Source organism: Carcharodon carcharias, chromosome 19 (genome assembly GCF_017639515.1).
Source record: "Carcharodon carcharias isolate sCarCar2 chromosome 19, sCarCar2.pri, whole genome shotgun sequence".
Classification (NCBI taxonomy): Eukaryota; Metazoa; Chordata; class Chondrichthyes; order Lamniformes; family Lamnidae; genus Carcharodon; species Carcharodon carcharias.
Window position 1 is genome coordinate 55,949,272 of NC_054485.1, and position 22,560 is coordinate 55,971,831.

The following is a 22,560-nucleotide window of genomic DNA, read 5'->3' on the forward strand; positions in this document are numbered from 1 at the left end:
CCTGTCCAGCGCCGCAGGCGAGTGGTGACTTTGGTCTCTAGCTCCTGCCAGTTCGCCGGCCAGGGTTCCTCAGCAGGACAGAGGAGGCTGGTCCTGCTCCAAGTGAAAGGCCTGAGCACCTAGGGTAGGGATCCAACGGCCACAGACCGACCAGGAGTCTAGAACATTTACCCCAGTTGATCCTGGATGAAGACACGGTAGAGTAGACCTCCTGGCACTCGCGTATCCTCCGTAGGTCAGCTGGATCACTAAACACGAGGAGCACATCATCAGCATAAGCTGAAAGGACCACCCCGTGCAAAATCCCGACAACCTCCTCTGCAAGAGGTGCAGAAAAGGCTCCATGCAAATAGAATACAATTGCCCAGACAGGGGGCAGCCCTGACGCACTCCCCTCCCAAAGCGAAGGGGCACCGCCAGGGATCCATTAACCTTCACTCGACACTTTGCGGCAGCATACAAAATTCGGAACCGGGCGACAAAATGCGTCCCGAACCTGAATGCTCGCAGAGTCGCAAATAAATATTCATGATCCACCCTGTCAAACGCCTTCTCCTGGTCAAGAGACAGGAAGGCACTCGACAGACCAGCCCTCTGGGAATAGTGAACCGTGTCCCGGACCAGATGGATATTATCAAAAATGCTACGGCCCGGGACGGTGTAGGACTGGTCAGGGTGGATCACGTGGTCCAGCACGGTGCCAAGGCGAGAAGCCATGGCCCTGGCAAAAATTTTATAATCTGTGCTGAGGAGGGAGTCCGGGCGCCAGTTTTTAAGGAGGGGGAGATCCCCCTTCTTAGGCAGCAGGGTAATTACGGCCCTGCGCCACAAAAGGGGCATCACCCCGGTTGCAGTACTCTCCCCCAGGACCCCTGCGTAGTCGCTCCTCAGGATGTCCCAGAATGCCCTGAAAATCTCCACAGTCAGCCCGTACAGCCTCGGGCATTTTCCCCATGAGAGACTTGTCGAGAATGCCGTTCAGCTCCCCCAGACTTACAGGGGAGTCAAGCTCACCGGCGCCCTCCGGGCCGACCTGCGGCAGAACCTCCTACAAAACTCTGGGAGCATCGTTGCTGGATGGAACCAGAGAGAACAGGGCAGTTTAGTAGGTTTTGGCCATGGCCCTGATGCCCTCCGGATCCGAGACAAGGGATCCATCGTTGACCAGCAGCGTAAGGAGCTGCTGACGGACCCTGTGCCTTTTTTCCAGTGAGTAGAAGGGGGAGCCACGGTCCAGGTCCTGGAGGAACCGGACCTGTGACGTCACGTATGGACCATGGGACCCGACGAGTTGCAGGTCCCGCAGCGTGGCCTTCTCATCGTACACCAGCCGCAGGGCCAGGTCCACGTCAGGCTGACGGAGACATGCCTTCAGGTGAAGCATATCCTTCTCCAATTCCTCGACCCTGGATTTCCGCCTCTTTGTCGACCCCTTCACATACTACTGACAGAAAGCGCGGACGTGAGTCTTGCCCACATCCCACCACAGCCTCAAGGAGGGGAAGCCTCCCCACTTCCTTCGCCAGCCAGCCCAGAAATGATGAAACGTGTCCAGGAGCCGCTCGTCCTCCAGCAGCAGCTTATTAAGGTGCCAGTATGCAGCCCCTGTCCGAGCGCAGAACAGACCGAGTTCTGCCTACACCAGACAGTGGTCCGTGCATGGCACCCACTGCACAGAAGCCAACGGAACGCAGGACACATACGCCCTTGAAATGTGAAGGTGGTTGAGTCTGGACGCTCTGACTCCAGGTGACACTGAAGTGAAAACGCTGGAGTCAGGATGGAGATTTCGCCAGACATCCACCAAGTCGAAGGACCTGACAAAGTCCCGCAACTTACTCACACCTAGCATGCGGTGCTGGGCACCGTGACGGTCCCGGGCCTGAGGGTACAGTTGAAATCCCCCCCTCACTCCAATGACGATGCACTCACCCGCGTCGATGGAGCCAAGATGAGTGAACACTTCCTCAAAGAAGCTCGCTTGCCACTGCAAGCCCAGGGGAGTGTACACATTCACAAAATGAAGCGCTGTGCCCCCCAGGTGCACAGTAAGGTGCAGCAACCAGCCTGGCATCGGCTCCTTGACCCCCAAGAGCTCTGGCTGAAAATGTAGGGCCAACAAGATAGCCACCTGCCAGAATTGGAGGCTAGGTGACTCATGTAGAACCCCACCTCACCACTCCAGGAGGCTTTGTCTCCCGGAACAGTATGGGTTTCCTGCAGAAAGCACAATGCATTCTTCCCATCCTGGAGGACCGAGAAGTTCTGCAACCTGTGCTGTGCTCCCCTGCTGCCATGGATGTTGAGGCTATCTATGGTAGTCTTCAATGTCAGAAATATGTGCTACCAACACCTGAGATAGAAGAATGAGAGGACTTTGTTTTTAAGCCTTCCTCTCCTTCAGGAGCCCAGCGAGAAACATATGGAACCTCCCCCGGGCATTCCTGTCCAACTCGGGGGGCCTTTAGGGCCTCGCGAGTGGACCAGAACACCAGCGGAAATGAATACCACCGGTCCATTGCCAACCGAACTCTGTCTCGGTGACCGTGATTACTTGCTAAAAAGTCCTGGAGTTCCCACACAGGGATGAAGGGAGAGTCAGTAGGGGGCACCAGGGAATCCACCACCGCACCTGACAACTACTCCAAGTCGTCCCTGGTGCTCACCACCGAAACTCCATCCTCCTCCAGGTCATCGCCTCCAGCTTCCAACCCCTCCCCCTTATTGTGTACGGGGGCTAATTCGGAGCTGCCAGTCGGCTCCACCTCTACTTCGATCCCACCCCAGGATCAAGGCCAGAGGGGTCCTCTCTGGTCTCCGCTATGGGATTTGGGTCAAGGGGCAGCAGCATCTCAGATCCTCGCTCCCCCCAGACACTGGGTTGTCCGGCGAGTCCACAAAGAGCTCCTGACCCAAAACAGTGATGCCAGGCGCTAAAGATTGAGAGGGAGCAGAAAGGCCTCCTTCGCCACCGTCACCCAATGACCCAGTTGTTGGGATTAAAAAGGGGCTGCTGAAGTCACCTGACCGGCCAGATGCTATCTCAGGGGTATAAGGTGGGTCTGGGTGGGGCACCTCCTCAAGGGAGGTATCCTCAGCGACCTCCAAGGGGCCCTGCTCAGGAGACTGCAGCAAGGTAATGGTGGGAATAGGCGTGACAGGGGTAATGGGGCTTTGGGGTTCCCCCAGAGGTCCGAGCGAGGACTTACAGGGCGGAGACGCCACCACCTCTTCACCGGGAGAGGGGACACATCCAACCTTATCAGTCAAAATGTCCCTCTCCTCCTTCTCCGAGGGGTGATGTCTCTTCCGGGTAGGCTGGGGGCTGGGGAGACCATTTGTGAGGCCTCCGCCGCCTTGTCCAGCCCTCCTGGATGCTCCACCCTCTGGGGTCTGGGCTGGTCCACCCTCTTTAAAAGGACCATGGGCTCAGGATCGTGTGCCTCAACCTCCCTGGCCCTGGAAAATCATGCGGGGACAACGCCGGGCCTAGGACACGGGTCTGGGAGCACGCGTGGACACGATGCCGGGACCAGATGTTTATTTTCCCCCAAGCCGGTGTCTTCAGGGGTATGGTGGTCTGGAGGGGTCTGGGGTGTTTAGGGAGCCGACCCTGGGTTGCGGGTCTTCCTCTGCACCTTCTTATGGCATGGGGGCTCTCCCCCGCATCACCGGCAGCCGAGGTGGCGGTAGCTGCCGGTGGCACCTCTCCTTGCGGCGAGGGAGATGGAGTGGTGTCGGGGGGGGGAGCGGTGGTGCCAGCTGTGGCCGCCTGGATGGTGCTGGCAGCCTTGGCGGCAGGGCAGTTCTTCCTCACGTGCCCCACCTCCTTATAGGCATGGCACCACACGCCATCCGCGGTCCAAAAGACCCGGTAGGCAGCCCCCTCGAAATCTAAATTAAAGGCCTCCTCCGTGCACTCCTCCTGGGCCAGGCGAATGAAAACCTGGAGCCGGAAGAAGTACATGTGGCGAAGGGCCACGCCCGTGAGGCCAAGTGAGATCGGCGCAACCCTGGACCTGACCTCCCCCAGTTGATGGAGTTGGGGGAGGAGGAGCTTACTGGAGACAAAGGGCAGGACATTTGAAATAATAAGCCTCTGGGCGGTGGCCTCAAGGGGGTCCACCACCATAAAGATCCCGCCCACAGTGAGCCCCTTTTCCAGGGCCAGGTGCACCGCCCGCACAGACCTCAGAAAAAATACGGCTTTGTCGTACATTTTTGAGGCTGCGACTATGACTGAGGGGCCGACGACCCCAGCCATTTCCCTAACGCTGACCTCAATGGTTATTTCAGGATGAGTGTAGCTCTTCACCCCTCAGGACCTTCGTAAGGGGGAGGAATAGTGACGGGGCCGCAGGTGCAGCAGGGGCCACAGAAGCAGCTGCTCCCGCATAGGTCTTTTTGGGGGGCCCCGCCACCAATGACAGCACCGCCTCCACATTTGCCCTTGAAGGCCCGGCTACAGGTGACTTTATAGCAGCCATAGGGGCCGAACTACACCCACCCCGAGAAATAGAAATAATAATACCCCTCCCTGAGGGAGAAGGGGAGAAAGGTAGATTAACCTCCCCCTCTGAGATGTTAATAGAGGAGAGGAAGGAAGGGAGAGGGGTAAAGGACAGGGAGACACAGGAGGAAAAGGGGAAGGTATAGGTGGGTGTCTGTTGATGGAAAATGGAGTATGGGTGGGGGCCTTGAAGACCTTCTAGTAGGGGGAGGACGATGTCTTCACCTGGTAGTCAGTACTGCCTGGCACACAGGAGTGAGCCCTGTCCCTCTTCACCAGGCAGCACCTGCTACCTGGGCTTAGGCTTAGCAAGAAGCACTGATGGAATGGGGTGGCAAGATTTTACACACACACACACACACACACCCTTTCTCCTCCAAGTCTCTAAAGGTCTTATGCCCTCCCCCTACAAAACACAGTTCTTGTTCAGCCCCCAACTGAACAAATAAAAGTCTAGACAGCACCCAGGATGTTTAAAACACAGTCCTGGCCTCCCTGTCCAGTAGCAACAACAACAGCAACAGCGACAGCAGCAGCAGCTCTTCCTCTCTCTCTCTCTCCCTCTGTCCTTCTCTCTCCCTCTGCAGGCCTCACAGGCCTTCCAGGCTCCAGGTCCCCAACAATGGAGGATGAAGAAAGAAAGGCTTGAGGCAGGCAGCCAGCAGAACATATTTAGGTGCAGTTCAAGAGGTTCCAATTTCAAAAAATGTTAACTTCTTTGTCAGCTCCATTTTGCAAATGTTTAGCAGAGAGTTCTTGTGAATACAGGGGCTTATGACATGGTTGTTGACTTTTAAATGGACCTCAGCAGGATGGGAGATGTTTTAGTCATTGCATCAGGTGAGGAAGACAGCCACCATTAATGGCAGCGATGACATGTTATGGTAGGATCAACAGAAGAGAGATGCAGAACAGCAGGGAGGGTGAGGTCACAGGTGGTACTACCCGTGTGAGAAGGTCTACATCAAAGATCAGCTTCCTAGACCTATCTGAAGAGCAGTGCTTCCAAAGGCTCAGAGTGTAAAAGTAAGTGATTGCTAACATCTGCAGTGTCCTTCAAGAAGAGCTTTTCCCTGCTGCATCTGGTGACCATGCATTGCCTGTCACCATCAAAGCCAGCACCCTGCTCAATTTCTTTGCCTTTGGCCCCTACCAGAGCATCAGCAGAGGTAGGTCCAGGGTTTCTCAGTCAGCTGCCCATAAATGTATGAGACGTGACGAGTGGATTGTTCATCAGCGTGTCAATTTATGCCAATTTCCTCAGAGACGAAAATAGAATAAGTGAGGGATATTATACCGTTAATGTAAAGCCACTGAAGAGGTTCATACAGCTCTGTGCCAGATTCCCCTCAAGTTGTAACGATGTCTTTGTATTGTGGCTGTCCAATAATTCCGACCTTTTCACTCCGGGAAGCAGATTTTAGAACTCGAGTGAAGCAGTCAAGGAATATCCCCTTCAAACTTAGCTTGCGACACCCAAGGAGAACCCCACTAATGAGATACAGAAGCATTTCAGCCAGAGCCACGACAACCGGTTGTATTGTAGAGCAAACCGCCGGCACCTTGAAGATGCACTTCAAGCTTCAGGTTCCTAGGTAGCTCTGGATGCACCTGTCAGTTTTTGCCAGCAAGTATCTCTAAAAGGATAGCAATGTGCTGCATCCTAAACAACATTGCACAGCAAAATGATTACAGATGAAGGAGGACAAAGGTTCTCATCACAAATCTTTGGATGAGTAAAACATTGAAGCAGAGGGGGAGGCTAAAAATATGAATATGGGACAAGCTTTGCCAACCAACTGGGTATATTGCTCTGCGGGGATGTCATCACAGCTAGACGTTTGAAATAAATATTCTGACTGGAACAAATAAGAAAACTACCAGTCCCAACCGCTGCCCTCAGCCATCCCCCACCATCCACACAACCTTCACTAATCAGTCCTTCAACTACACATCCTCCCATTCCAGCCATGTACTGCCATTCATCATGAAATAAGAGAAAGGGTGAGCTGGCACTCAGAATGCAATAATGGTGAAGATGTGAAAGTGATGGCATTATTATAAAAAGGAAACTTAACAATATGACATTTTGTCAAACATTTATTTGCTTATCCTTGACAGGATGACAGCTTCTTTACACTTCCCACCAGCGCTACATGGTGCAACCTCTGTTGCTTCAGCACTCATAGAGATAAGCTACACAGATCCCTGCTCTAACTGCTGAGAAGCTTTTGACCTGGGCTTTGGAGCCACTGAGTGGTCCACCAAGACTGCTTCACCTGCACACATGCAGAGGCAGACTCAGTCATAGGGCGAAAAGGAAGCACTTTTAGTACTGGGGTGTTTGGCTACATTAAAAGTGGTTAACAAGAGAAATACCAATGAAAACATCTTTAAAGCCAAAATACAGAAGGAGATATCAGGACATGTGGCCAAAAGCTTGGTCAAAGTGGTCGATTTTAAGGAGCATCCTAAAGGAGGAGAGAGAGATAAAGAGGCAGAGATGTTTATGGAGATAACTCCAGAGCTTAGAGCAATGTTGTTGTGTTATACAGATAGTCGCCAAGTATACTGCTAACAGTGAGCTGTCTCTGACCACTGCCCACCAAAATGGTTCCAACCCACCACCCACCCCTCCCTCCCGCAGCCACATTATCTGCACAAGTTTTTTTTCTGAGGCCCCCAAGCTGTTATTGACCCCACTTGAACTTTTACAGATTTCCCCAAGCCTCTGCCCTACAACAACAACTTGGATTTATAAAACATCTTAACCTAGTAAAGCTCTTAAGCTTCACAGGAGCATAATCTGATATATGTTGACACCGCACAACATAACGAGATACTAAGAGAGGTGACTTAAAGCCTAATCAAAGCTGTAGGTCTTAAGCAGCATCTTAAAGGAGGAGAGAAAGATGTAGCTATTTAGGAAGGGAATGCCAGAGCTTGGGGACGTATCATGCTGAAGACATAACCACTAACAGTGGGACAAAGAAAATCCGGGTTGCACAAAAGGACAGAATTGGAGGAACACTGAGTTCCCTGAGGGTAGTAGGGCTGGAGAACACTACAGGAGGACCATGAAGTGATTTGAACATAAGAATGAGAAATTTAAATTTGAGTGGTTTTGAGACTGGTAACTTAGCGACACAGGGATGAGGCTCCTGACTTCCCATGGAGTAGTGTGCAATTCAGCCAGAATTAGAGGTAACTCTCTTACTCTGGCATCCATCCTTCTCAGGAGATGATGGACTGCGCTCAGGGTGTATGTCACTTCTGGATTGAACAGTTTGTTGTGGCTGTAGAGGCCGATTCATGACTGGCAGTCCCTCCTGCAGCTGGCACAGATGAATAGTGTTGACCCAAAGTGGACTGATATTTTCTTTTTAGCGGGCTGTCATTTCCGCAATCTGATTGTTCCTTTTGTCATCTGCTTTTTCCATGCCCTTACTGACTGATTGTCTCCCAAGCACTCCGATCAGCAGCAAGGACTGCCTATACATCAACTCTGATCCTGGTCATTTTGTGATCCTGTTTGCAGACATCCTTGTACCACTGACGTGGACGACCTGCTGGTCTCATGCTTGCCGTAGAGCATATCTTTGGGGATGCAGCCATCATCCGTTCGGCTCACATGACCCAGCCAATGGAGCTGCTGTTGTCTCAAGAGGGGAAACATGCTGGTGATCCCTGCACGCTTGTGTACTACCACATTCAACACTTTGTCCTGCCTGGTGATGCCCACTTTTCTTCAGTGGAGGAGGAAGCCATTCAACCCCTTTTCTTGTCTTGCATAAGTTGTCCATGCCTCACTACTGTAAAGGAGGGCACTGAGAACACAAGCCTGGTACACATTTTCAGTTAATTGCTGTGGGGCCATATTCCACTTCTCAACTTTGATGTGACAGCTGCAGCCTTGGCAATTCTGATGCTGATTTCAGCATCAAGGTTATGTTACTTTTGTTATGCCCTTAATTAATTAACAGCTCAGTGCACTGACACTGATTAAGTTACTTAACTCAAAAACTTCACTGAATTCAGCATTTCAAACTAAGTGCCGGTCCTGGAGTACAACTGCTTGCAGTCCCATGAATATTGAATTACATTGTATTGACTGTTGCAATTGGAGTAATGCTTTGCTTAATGAAAGAGTTTCTATATTTTATCACTATAGTACTGATAATGCAATAATGTTGATTCATTTCACATAGGTTGCACCTGGATCAATTTACTTGATGCGGGTGGTTGAAGATTTCATCCATGTTGTGGGTCATGGGCTAAAGGTTTTTCAGAGCGCCCTCATTGTGACAGATAATCTTGGTAAGTTCAGCTGTTGCAATTGATTTGTTTAACTGAGGCATTGGACTATATTGGAATGTCAATGTAACTTTAAAGCCACTGTAATTTTCAAAGAGAAAGTAAATAGATATGCTCTAATACCTGTCTTTGGCTGAGATTGTGGCACTGTCCCACATTCTGGTCTGTTTACCAACTGTTACTTGTTTTGGGTTGAGGTTGGATCACTCTCATGCTCTGACCAGTTCACCCACTAAGTTTGGTATAGTACCACTCTCACACGTACTGATCAGTTCACCTACTGATACCTGTTTTTGACTGAGATTGTACCACTCTTACACACATTGATCAGTTCACCTTGGGTGAGCTTGGGTCTGATGCTAATGTATTAAACTTAAATAAAGTCAGTTGCAAAGGTACGAAGGCAGAGTTGGCTGCAGTGGACTGGAATGATGGGTTAAAAGATAAAAGGGTAGATAAGCAGTGCAGACATTTAAGGAGATATTTTAAAACTCTCAACAAAAATATACTGCATTGCATAAGAAAGACTACGAGAAGGATGCACCATCTGTGGCAATCTAAGGAAGTTAAGGATGGTATGAAATTGAAAGAAAATGCATACAATATAGTACTGTGAAGATTGGTGAAATTGGGAAAACTTTAGGAACCAGCAAAGGATAATGTAAAAATAGTAAAGAGGGAGAAATTAGAATGTGAGAGTAAACTAATATGAAATATAAAAACAGCCAGTAAGAGAACATAAGAAATAGGAGCAAGAGCAGGCCATTCAGCCCTCAAGTCTACTCCACCATTCAATAAGATCGCCTTTAAAGGTTCGCTTTTATCCACTCTGCTTCTTGCCTCCTCAAAGAATTTCTCAAACACGATTTCCCTTTTACAAAACCATGAAGACTCTGCCTGATAATATTTTGATTTTTTAAATGTCTTGCTACTACATCGTTAATAATGGAATCTAGCATTTTCACAATGATAGACATTAGCCTAACTGACCTATAGTTTCTTGCTTTCCGTCTCTCTTGTTTCTCGAACAGAGCTGTTATATTTGTGGTTTTCCAAACTGCTGGAACTTTTCCAGAATATAGGTAATTTTGGAAGATTATAAACAATGCACCCATGATCTCTTCAGCCACACATTTTAAGACCCTAGGATGCAGGCCATCAGATTCGCATTAACTGGTATACTAGGCAAGAGGAAAGGTCATTATTGAAGCAGTGGCAGACATTGAAGTATATTCCTACTATAAAGAAAAATTCTAAGGGCAGGACCCACTCTCCTTGGTTAACTAGGGAAGTTAAGGAAAACAGCAAATGTAAGGAAAAAATGTATAACCGCACAAAGGTAAGTGGCAGGCCAGATGATTGGTCAGAATATAAAGAACAGCAGGGAATGGTTAAGAAGATAATCAGAAGAAAGACATTAGATTATGAGAAGAAGCTAGGTAGAAATGTAAAAACAGATAGCAAGAGTTTCTACAGGCATTTGAAAAGGAAAATTTTAAGGAAAATGAGTATTGGTCCTCTAGAGAGTGAGAATAGGGAGTTAGTAATTGATAATAAGGGAATAGTGAATGACATGAACAGACATTTTGCATCTGTCTTCATCATAGAATATACATTTCAAGGAGAACCCCTCTCATTCTTCTAATCCCCAGTGAATACAGACCTAATCCACCCAATCTCTCCTCATATGACAACCCTGCCATCCCAGGAATCAGTCTGGTGAACCTTCGCTGCACTCCCTTTATGGCAAGTATATCCTTACTTTAGTAAGGAGACAGAAAGTGCACATAGCACTCCAGGTGTGGTCTCACCAAGGCCCTGTACAGCTGCGGTAAGACACCCTTGCCCCTGTACTCAAGTTCTTTTGCAATGAAGGCCAACATACCATCTGCCTTCTCAACTTCTTGCTGCATCTACATGCTTGCTTTTAGTGATTGGTGTACAAGGACATCCAGGTCCCTATGTACATCAGCACTTCCCAATCTATCTGTTTAAATAATACTCTGCCATTCTGTTTTTCCTACCTAAGTGGACAACTTCATACTTACCAACATTATACTGCATCTGCCATGTATTTGCCCATTCACTCAACTTGTTTAAATTGTCTTGAAGTCTCTTAACATCCTCTTCACCACTCACATTCTCACCAAGTTTTGTGTCATCATCAAACTTGGAAGTATTACACCTGGTTCCCTCATCCTAATCATTGATATATGTTGTGAATAGCTGGGGACCAAGCACTGATCCCTGCGGTACCCCAATAGTCACTGCCTGCCACTCCAAAAAAGACCCATTTATTCCTAAACTCTGTTTCCTGTCTGCTACCCATCTCTCAATCCATGCCAATATATCACCCCCAACCTGATGTGCTTTAATTTTGCACACTAACTTCTTATGTGGGACTTTATTTAAAGCTTTCTGAAAATCCAAACACACCACTCCACTGGCCTCCCTTATGCTAGTAACATCCTCAAAAAGCTCCAGCAGGTTTGTCAAACATGATTTCCCTTTCATAAATCCATGTTGACTTTGTCTAATTCCATTGAGAATTTCTAAGTGTCCTGTTATCACATCCTTTATAATAGGCTCAAGCATTTTCACCACTATTGATATTAGACTAACTTGTCTGTAATTCCCTGTTTTCTCTCTCCCTCCTTTTTCAATTAGTGGGGTTGCAATCTGCCTAGATTGTTCCAGAATGTACAGAATTTTTAAAGATGACAACCAATGCATCCCCTATTTCCATGCCCCCGCTGCTTCCCAACCTTTAGTACCCTGAGAAGTAGATGATCAGGCCTTGGGGATTTATTGGTTTTCAGTCCCATTAATTCCTCCAGCACTATTTTTAATAATACTAATTTCCTTCAATTTTTCCTTCTCACTACACCCTTGGTTCCCTAGCATTTCTGGGAAGTTTTTTGTGTTTTCCTCCGTGATGACAGAATTAAAGTAGTTAAAAACAAAAACAGAATTACCTGGAAAAACTCAGCAGGTCTGGCAGCATCGGTGGAGAAGAAAAGAGTTGACGTTTCGAGTCCTCATGACCCTTCGACAGAACTGATTGAATGTTAGAAGAGGGGTGAAATATATGCTGGTTTAAGATGGGGAGGGGGAAGAGAAGTTGGGGGGCTATGGTTGTAGGGACAAGCAAGCAGTGATAGGAGCAGATAATCAAAAGATGTCACAGACAATGGAACAAAGAAATGTTGAAGGTGGTGATATTACCTAAATGGGACCCTATCATGTTTCTGGGAGGGAGGCGAAGGCGTGAGGGCGGATTAAAGTAGTTGTTTAATTGCTCTGTAATTTTCTTGTTCTCTATTATAAATTCTCCTGTTTTGGACTGTAAGGTACCTTCATTTGCCTTCACTAATCTTTTTCTTTTTACATACTTAGAGAAGCTTTTACAGTCCACTTTTATGTTCCTTGAAAGTTTACTCTTATACTCTATTTTTCTCTCTTAATCCATCTCTTGGTCTTCCTTCGCTGAATTCTAAACTGTTCCCAATCTTCAGGATTGCTACTTTTTCTAGTAACTTTATATGACTCCTCTTTGGATCTAATACTATCCTTAATTTCTTTTGTTAGCCAGGATTGGGCCACTTTTCCTGTTGTGCTTTTGCACCAGAAAGGAATGTATAACTTTCGCAACACAAAACATTCATTGCTCAAATATTACCCATTGCTTTCCCAACATCATGCCTTTTAATGAAGTTCCTCAATCTATCCTAGCCAACTCATCCCTCAAACCTTAATCTCTTTGTTTAGATTTCGGACCCTGGTTTCGGATTAGACTACTTTACTTTCCATTCTAATGAAAAATTCTATCACGTTATGGTCACTGTTCCCTAAAGGACTCCACACAACAGGATTATTAATTAATCCCTTCTCATTGCATAATACCAAATCTAGGATAGCCTGTCCCCTCGTTGGTTCCTCTATGTACTGATCTGAAAAACCATGTCGTATACACGCCAGGAATTCATCCACTGCCATATTATTGCTAATTTGGTTTGCCCAGTCTATATATAGATTAAAGTCATCCATGATTACTGTAGCACCCTTGTCTTATCTCCTGATTAATGCTGTTCCCTATCTTACAACTACTGTTTGGAGGCCTATAGACAACTCCCAATAATGTTTTCTGCCCCTTGTTGCTTCTTAGCTCAACCCAGACTGATTCTACATCTAGATTTTCTGAGCCGATATCCTCTCTCAATATTGCACTGATTTCATCCTTAACTTACAACACCATTCCACCTCATTTTCCTTTTTGCTTGTCCTTCCTAAATATTGAGTACTCTTGGATATTCAGTTCCCAGCATTGGTCACCCTGCAGCCATGTCTCCATAATTGCAATCAGATCATAACCATAATTTTCACTGTTAATTTTTCTACTTTGTTGCAAATGTTCCATGCATTTAGATACAGTGCCTTTAGACTTGCCTTTTTAATATTTTTATATTTTTTTGTTCAATGGCCCTATTTGCTGCTAGCCCTGTTTCCTCTGGCTTCCGCTTTTACTTTCTACTTTTCTGACTTCCATACCAATCTTTGTATCCTTCTCTTGTGTTGCCCTGCACAGGATCCCATCCCCCTGCCGATCCCCCACAGTACTAGCAAACACTCCTGTGAGGAGATTGGTCCCTGTCCTGCTGGGGTACAACCCGTCCAGTTTGTACAGGTCCCATCTTCCCCAGAATTGGTCCCAATGCTTCAGGAAACTTAATCTCTCCCTCCTACACCATGCCATGCATTCATCTGATCTATTCTTCTATCCCTGATCTTGCTAGCATGTGGCACTGGGAGTAATCCTGAGATTACTACCTTTGAGGTCTTGCTTTTTAATTTATTTCCCAGCTTCCTAAATTCTGCTTTCAGGATGTCATCCATCTTTTTACCTATTTCATTGGTACTGATATGGACCACATCTTCCGGCTGTTCACCCTGCCCCTTCAGAATATCCTGCAGCTGCTCAGTGACATCCTTGACCCTGGCACAAGGGAGGCAACATACCATCCTGGTTTCACGTCTGCAGCCAGAGAAACTTTGCTCTCCCACTCTTTTTCACCTCCTCCCCCCGCCCTTTGCAGCTGCCACAGACTTTGCTCTTGCTGCATTCCCCTGAGAAACCATATCCTCCAGCAGTATCCAAAATGGAAAACCTGTTAGAGAGCAAGATGGATCCAGGGGTCGCCTGCACTACCTGCCTAGTGCTTTTACTCTTTCTGTCGGTCACCCATTCCGTTTCTGCCTGTGCGCTCTTTACATGCGGTGTGACCACTCACTGTAGGTGCTATCCATGATCCACATTGATTCCAGTCACAGATCCAGTTCGAAAACACAGATTTTGTGCAGTTGCAGCTGGAGACACTTCCTGCACACATGGTCACCCTTGACACTGGAAGTGCCCCTTGCTTCCCACATCGCACAGGAGGAGCTTTCCATGTGCCTGAGCTACCCTGCCTTGACTTACCCTTAAATTACTCCCTTTACTTTTACTTTCTCTAGTTTAGAGAACATTAAGAACAGTAAAAATACTCACCGAGTCCTACTTACCAAGGCTGCTGATCGTCTTTCTGAGGAAAGGTAGAAAATAAAAGGCTCGCCTCCTTCTCTCTTCACTGAACTCTTTCACTCACCAAACTCCAAGTTAAGCACACTAGTGCAACCCAAAGCAGGGCAGACAAGGTGACACTGTAAATGGCCCACTTTTATGCTCTCTGAATCTAATTTCTGAAAACCTGCTTAAGCCAAATATTTAATTAACTAGCTGTAGCTGCAACTGAGCCTGTATAACCCTGTTTTAAAGCTGAACTAAAACCCTCCTTCTCCCAACCCAAAGAGCAACTTTTGGTTAATTGCTAAATTAAAGAAATGCTAGACTTTAGTCAAAAAATAACCTTTAAATAAACCCTTAAAAGTCTCTCACTCACCAAACTCCAACTTAAGTACTCTAATGCAGCTCAAAGCAGCACCCCAGTGCATGAGTCGCAAAGTGTTAGTTTGCAGGTCCAGCAAGTAACTACAAAGGCTAATGGAATGATATCCTTTATTATGAGAGGAATTGAACTTAAAGTAAGGCTGCTATGCTTCAGTTATACAAGCATTGATGAGACCACATTTCGAATACCGTGTGCAGTTTTGGTCTCCTTATTTCAGAAAGTATGTAAATGCATTGGAGGCTGTTCAGACGAGGTTTACTAGATTAATACCTGGAATGAATGGGTAGCCTTATAAGCAAAGGTTGCACAGACTGGAGTTTAGAAGAGTGAGGGGTGACTTGATTGAAGTATATGAGATCCTGAACAGTCTTGGAAATTGGACATGGAAAGATGTTTCCTGTTGTGGGTGAGTCCAGAACTATAGGGCACTGTTTTAATATTAGGGGTCGCCTTTTGCCCTTTTAGGACAGAGGTGACAAGAATTTTTTTTTTCTCAAGAGGTCGTGCGTCTTTGAAACTCTCTGCTTCAGATGGCGATGGAGACAGGTTCCTTGAATATTTTTAAAGCAGAGGGAGATAGATTCTTGTTAGGCAAGGTAAGCAGAGGTTATTGGGTGTAGATGGGAATGTGGAATTTGAAACACAAACAGATTAGCCATGATCTTATTGATTGGTGGACTAGGCTCGAGTCTATTCTGCTCCTATTTCATGTGTTTGTATGTCCATGGGACTTGTAAACCCTCAATCTTATTAGTTTACCTAGTACTTTTTCTCTAGGGATAGTGATTATTTTATGATCCTCAATTCCTTTCTCCCCTTGATTTTCTACTATTCTTGAGATGCTTTTGTGTCTCGTACAGTGAAAGCATATACGAAATACTTGTTCAAAGTACCTGTCATTTTCTCATTTACGATTATTAAATTTCCCACTCTCTTACAATAAGGGCCAGCATATCCTTTTCCTATAGTTCTGGAAGCTTTTATTGTCTGTTTTTATATGTCTGGCTAGTTTACTCTCATAGCTTAATTTCTCCCTTTTTAATATTTTTTGTCAACCTTTGTTGGTTTCTAAAATTTACCCACCATTAATTTTAGCAGGAATATATACTGTTTTTATTTGTTTGATACCACCTTTAACTTTCTTTGTTAATCACGGATGGTGCATCCATATCACAGACTCTTTCTTTCTGAATTGCAATACTGTTTTCACCTATGTAGTTTCTAACAGAAGTCAAGAAGTAACTAGCGGCAGTGATAAGACTTGGCACTTTTCTCTTCCCCGTTCCAGGAATTCTGTGCCTGATGGATGTATTCCATTTCGTGTGGATGAGATTAACATGGCACAAATCAGGAATCAAGCATAGGTTTTACTGTTCTGTAAAGTGTTACAGCCATTAATAAACGCCACACAGATTTATTAATTGATAAGTTTATTCTTACAATGTGTAAGGTCGAATCTGTGATGCCAAGTAATAGAATTGCAGAAAGCGTGATTGGGATAGTAACTTTTTTTTCCCTTCTTTTCAGTGACTAGTATTCAACGAGAACCTGTTTCTGCCGTATCAAGTGATATCAGCTTCCCAATGAAAGGCAGGAGAGGAATGAAGGATTGGGCGAGAAACTCAGAAGACAAACTTTATATTCCAAAAGAGGTTTTCATGCTTTCTTCTTCAGGTACCTGCAATTCGTGCTGTTGCTCACCAACATTGTTGTTACTGTATTGCCATGGACTGAGCAGCCTTTTCTTGTCCCTGTCTCTCAGAACTTTATAGGCACCTAAATCAGTAGAAATCTTTCATCGTTTTATTAAGTAGTTTGTTTCATAAAACTTCTTCAGCATTAACCTGTGGAGAAATATTAGCCCAGAGGCATTGCCCTGTTATATATTCCATATTAGAATCAGGTGAGAGTGTGTCTCCTGTGTGTGCTTGTTTTCATGCCATGTTGCATGCATGTGTAATACTGTTCCCTGTGTAGCACATGTCAGTGTTGTAGCTAATGAGTACAGGCGTGATACAGTCCTGCCCTTGTTATGTTCCAGTGGCCATCAGCAAGAACAGGTCATTAATTTATTTGCAGTTTATTGGACTATATTTTAATACAAAAACAGAATACTGAAGATGCTGGAAATCTGGAAAAAACCCCAGAAAATACTGGAAATACTCAGGAACATGGGCGGCTTCTGTGGAAAGAAACAGGATTAACATTTTGGGTCGATGGTGACCCTTTATCAGAATTCGGGCTTTGGGTTCTGATGAAGGATCATCAATGATCCAAAATATTAACTCTGTTCCTCTCCACAGATGCTGCCTGTCCTACTGAGTATTTTCAGTATTTTCTGATTTTACTACACGTTAATTGTAATCCATTGGTTATAAAGTGCTTTAGAACATCCCATTGCCCTCACATAGATTTGGTGCTCTAGAAAAAACCTTGTTTTAAATCAGAGCCCATGCGACCTGGGTCCTCAAGCTCTTCAATTAAGGGCCAATCCTCCAGTCAGCAAAATCTACCCTGATTTCCTGGCCAATCATGTTACATACTTGCGACAGTATATCTCTCTATCCGACTCTTAAGTGCCCCTTCTGAGGATTGATATCCCCGACCTGGTGTTTGGACAAAAAGGAGATTGACAATGTCTGCAATGAAGTGCTGACAAGTTTGGAAAGCCTGATATACTTTGATCACTGAGCTGCAGGTCATTGTTGACTCCTTCTCTGAAGCATATGAAAAAATGACTCTTTCTATAAAGAAAACTAAGGTCCTCTTCCAACCAGCTCCCACAGCAAAACATCTCTCCCAATCGATTATGATCAATGGTGAGATCAGTGAAAATGTGGACCACTTTCCACATCTTGGGAGCCTCCTCTCGAAGGAGGCAGAAATAAATGCCAAAATTTATCATTAACTCCAATGTGTCAGGTGAGGAAGAGTACTTGAGGACAAGGATTTCAAACCCAAGACTCAGTTCATGGGTTACTGTGCAGCAATGATCCCCATGTTCCTATATATTTCTAAGATTTGGACAACCTACAGCAGGCACCTCAAAGCACTGGAAAATATCTTGTGCGGTGCCTTCGCAAGTTGCTCCAAATCCAGTGGCAAGAAGGATGTTTCAAAAACAGCGTCTTCTCTCAAGCCAGTTTGACAGCATTGAGGCGTTAATCACTCAAAACCAGCTTCCAAAGCAACTGCTTCACTTGGAACTCAGTTGCAGTAGGAGACTCCTAGAAAGACAGCGGAAAGGTTAAACACATCTGCTCACACATGACTTGTGACCGACCAAAATGGAGAAGGCTCATTTGGAAAGGCACTGAATACATCAAAGGAATTATCAGGAACATGCAGAGGCAAAGTCGAGACATCAGAGGGAGCGCACAAACCTCCAAACAATCCTTCTCCCAACCCTTCAAGCACCACCTATGCCACATGTGGCAAAGTCTTCAGATTGCGCATTGGACTTATCATCCATCTCACAACCCATCAAACCAAAGGGACTGCCTCAGATGAAGACTTTTTCTTCATCCTCTACTTCTTCTAACTCAGAAACATCTGGAAGAAGAAAATAAAGAGAGGTTTACAATGAGTTGTTAAGCATCAGTGTTCATTTTCAATGGAAGGAGTGATGTGAAGATTTCAAGATATGGTTTTCTGGCAGTTACTAACAGGTGCCAAAGGATAAGATAAGGAGAAGGAGGTAGGATGCAGTGGGCCTGCAACTGCCATCTGCTCTTCTACTGCCCCATCTCTGACTCCCTCTGTGGCCTCTGAAAGGGTTGAAAACATTACTTAAGTGTCTTAAGTAAGAAATAACATATGAATTAGAAGGCAGACTCAACAGATGCACTCAAGGCAGGACAAACAAGCTACTAGAACAAAGGGAAAGGCCAAGGAGTGGATGTTGAAAGCAGGTTGTGGCCAGACTGCACAAGCTGTAAGATGTGGAAGATAATGCAAATACGAGAACAAGGCCTGATAAATGTAAAAACAGAAAATAAGTAATTGAGGATGGAGACATCTACTGAGCATGTGATTATAAGTTGACAAGAATAGAATTGCGTGACCACAAAGCTACACGGCTAAATGTATATATAGGAATTGAGTTTTGTATCTGCTAACAGAGTACTCTCTTAGATTGCCTAAGGTGGACTCTCCATGTATATGCTTGAATAAATGATCGAAGTATGTTCCTGAGTCTCTTGGTGTTTATTGAGTAGCAGCATAACAGCCCCCCTTCTTGCAGGGAGGCAAAGAACAGAGATTTTGGGCTCCACTGCCTGTCACCAATCCCTCTGGTGTATGGTGTGTCTTCTCATTTGAAAAGAGTTCAAATAGTGAGAAAGATATAGCATCAAACTCAGATGCCACTATGCAGACCTTAATGGGGATGAAGAACCAAGGAATTACATTTGAGGATTTTACTGGGATTAAAGGAAGTAAGGATGCAAGTAAAGAGTCATTGTTATGATCCCTGCAGAGATTGATCACTTTTACAGAGATATTTGAATTTCCAGTGATTGATTTAAAAAAAATCACATGTAAAGATTCCAAGTTTTAATACATTTAATGTAATAAACAAATTAAAAGCAACAATTTCTAAGCAGTACTCTGTAAGAAACCTATACTCTAAACTATGGAAAAATTCCCCATTTAAATTTCAAATCAACCAAAAAACCCCTGCACAGTTATAGTTTACTCTGTCCTTTAAGTGGACACTTCATTCATCAGGAACCAGTTCAAAACTATTCTCAACTCCTGATGGCTCATTTCCTTTTTCCTTTTCCAACCGGGTAACTTCTAGGCCAACATTTCCCCCCTGTTGGGGGGAAAGAGCGGGAGTGGACATAGGCAGGTGGGCAGGCCTCTGATCGGTGCCCCCGACGAGGGGTGCGCCGCCATTTTACGTGGGCAGGCCATTTAAGACCCGCCCAGCGTGACGTCTGCCAGGAAGAGCTATGCGCTCCCTGAGCGGGTGGGGAGGGGAATTCCCTCAGCCGGGAGTGCGCTCTTTCGCGCATGCACGCAAAAGAGCGCACAGAACTCCCTGAGGCAAGGTGCTATCTCAGGAAGATGGTCTCAGATTTAAAACTTTAAATAAAGAGGCTTAAAAAAATTCTCTGCCATGTCCCCTCATGTCACATGAGTTGGGACATGTCCATAAGTTTTATTGAAACCTTTCGTAAAAATTTAAAGACCCTCATGAAACCTCATCCCGCCCATGGATGAGGTTTCATGCTTTTTCCCAGGCTTGCCTGGGCTCCCGGCCTGCCCGCCAAACTTAAGGTTGGACGGACAGTTCCATCAATGAAGTTAATTAGTTATTTAACGGTCTTAATGGGCTGTTGACAGTTCACAGCTGCGCGCCCGCCGAACTGAAAGTCTAAAAGATGTGGGGTGACATCATTTATCCATGTCATTTTACGCATCGGTGAGTGGGCCCCACCCCCACTTTCCGACCAGCTAAACCTACCCCTAGTTTCCAAACTGACTGTCACGGTAAGGATTTTCCCTTTAAGACAGCTCTACTGAATACGCACAGTCCATGGACGATATGCCACCTGTTCCATAGTAGAAGAGGAGTGCGTCTGTGGACATGAACCCCAGACCATGGTGCTGGAACACATCACACTATCGTGTCCACTAAGATCTGTTGCTGGAGGCACCTAATTTCTCCACTCAGCATCTCAGGAGTCAATGAATGGATAGCCAATAATCCTTTTATAAATATATTCCATCTTACAAGAGTCCTAATAGTAGAATGTAATTTACAACACTTTGTTGGGCCTCTGTAATCAAACATAAATAATAACCCCCTCTAGTTAAAGCTAAGCAAATCTTCCAGCCTCGTTTAATTCCTCACAAATTGGTCTCTTCAATCTGAGCATGAGCTCTCACCCGCATTCTGCATCATGAACAATACAGACGAGCTGTCTCTATCTTTCTACTCCCACTCTTTCTCTCTCTCTCTCTCTCTCTCAGATTCATGCAGACCGACCTGCCTCTGCTAGGTTCAGCAATATCTTAGAAAACCCTGTACCACAATAACAAAAATAGAAAATGCGAGAAAAACTCAACAGGTTTAGCAGCATCTGTGGAGAGAGAAACAGAGTTAACATTTTGAGTCCATGTGACCCTTCTTCAGAGCTGAAGAGAAGTGGAAATGTGGTGAAATGTATACTGTTAAAGGGGAGTGGGGCAAGTGGAGCTGGATAGAAGGCCAGCGATAGGTGAAGACAAAGGATGGATTGACAAAGATGTCATGAACTAAAGGATAAAGGGTGTGATAATGGTAGTGGTTAGTGCTAAAAAAGGTGCTGATAGTGGCATAAAGGTAAGAAGGCAGAAAGTGATAATAGCCGAACAATGGTAGCATTGTGTGAAAGAAAAACATGGAACAAGTAACAGATGGCCCTGTAGGGGATGGGGAGGTGGGGGAAGGGGGCAGTGGTGGGGAAAAAAGAGGATAAAAAATGGGATGGAAGGAAGGATAAAAAAGGAAAAAAAAACACAAATAAATAAAAATAAAAATGAGTGGATAAAAAAATAAAAACAAATGTAGAAAAAGGGGGATTTAAAAAAGGTGGCGAGGATGGAGGAGTGAGTTCATGGTCTGAAGTTGTTGAACTCAATGTTAAGTCCAGAAGGCTGTAAAGTGCCGATTGGAAGATGAGGTGCTGTTCCTCCAGTTTGCGTTAGGCTTCACTGGAACATTGCAGCAGGCCAAGGATGGACATGTGGGCATGAGACCAGGGTGGTGAGTTGAAATGGCAAGTGACAGGAAGGTCTGGGTCATGCTTGCGGACAAACCAGAGGTATTCTGCAAACTGGTTACCCAGTCTGTGTTTGGTCTCTCCAATGTAGAGGAGACCGTATTGGGAGCAGCAGATACAGTAGACCAAATTGAAGGAGGTGCAAGTGAAGGACGGTGAGGAGGGAGGAGGTAAAAGGGCAGGTGGTGCACCTTCTGTGATTGCATGGGAAAGTGCCGTGGGAAGGAAATGAGGTGTTGGGAGTGATGGAGGATTGGACCAGTGTGCCCCAGAGGGAACAATCCCTATAGAATGCTGACAGGAAGGGTGAGGGGAGGATGTGTTTGGTGGTGGCACCATGCTGGAGTTGGCGAAAATGGCAGAGGATGATCCTTTGAATACAGAGGTTGGTGGAGTGAAATGTGAGCACAAGGGGGACCCTTCCATGGTTCTGGGAGGGAGGGGAAGGTGTGAGGACAGAGGTGCTGGAGATGGGTCGGACACCACTGAGAGCTCTGTCAATCACAGTGCTGGGGGATCCCCAGTTAAGGAAGAAGGAAGACGTGTCAGAAGCGCTATTTTGTAAAGTGACATCATTGGAACAGATGCGACGGAGATGAAGTAACTGAGAAAATGTGATGGAGTCTTTACAGGAAGCAGGGTGTGAGGAACTGTAGTTGAGGTAGCTGTGGGAGTCAGTGTGCTTGTAATGAATACTAGTGGACAGTCTATCACCAGAAATGGAGGCAGAGAGGTCAAGGAAGGGAAGAGAAATGTTGGAGATGGACCATGTGAAGGTGATAGAGGGGTGGAAATTGGAAGCAAAATTGATACATTTTTCCAGGTCCAAATGAGAGCATGAAGTGACACCCAAACAGTCATTGATGTACCAAAAAAAGAGTTGTGGGAGGCAGCCTGAGTAGGACTGGAACAAGAAATGTTCCACATACCCCATGAAGAGTCAGGCAAAACTGGGACCCATGCAGGTACCCATAGCCACACCTTTTATTTGGAGGAAGTGAGACAAGTTTAAGGAGAAATT

General features: G+C 45.8%; 1 protein-coding gene across 1 annotated transcript in view; it reads left to right on the forward strand.

The window, feature by feature from the left end:
• The window catches only part of adgrb2 (adhesion G protein-coupled receptor B2), a 1,120,188-nt gene that overhangs the window by 514,961 nt on the left and 582,667 nt on the right, over positions 1-22,560 (forward strand). Inside the window, exons 15-16 of the mRNA XM_041212905.1 lie at positions 8,719-8,827; positions 16,297-16,443. Coding sequence (XP_041068839.1) covers positions 8,719-8,827; positions 16,297-16,443 — 256 coding nt within the window. The remainder of the gene's footprint in view (positions 1-8,718; positions 8,828-16,296; positions 16,444-22,560) is intronic.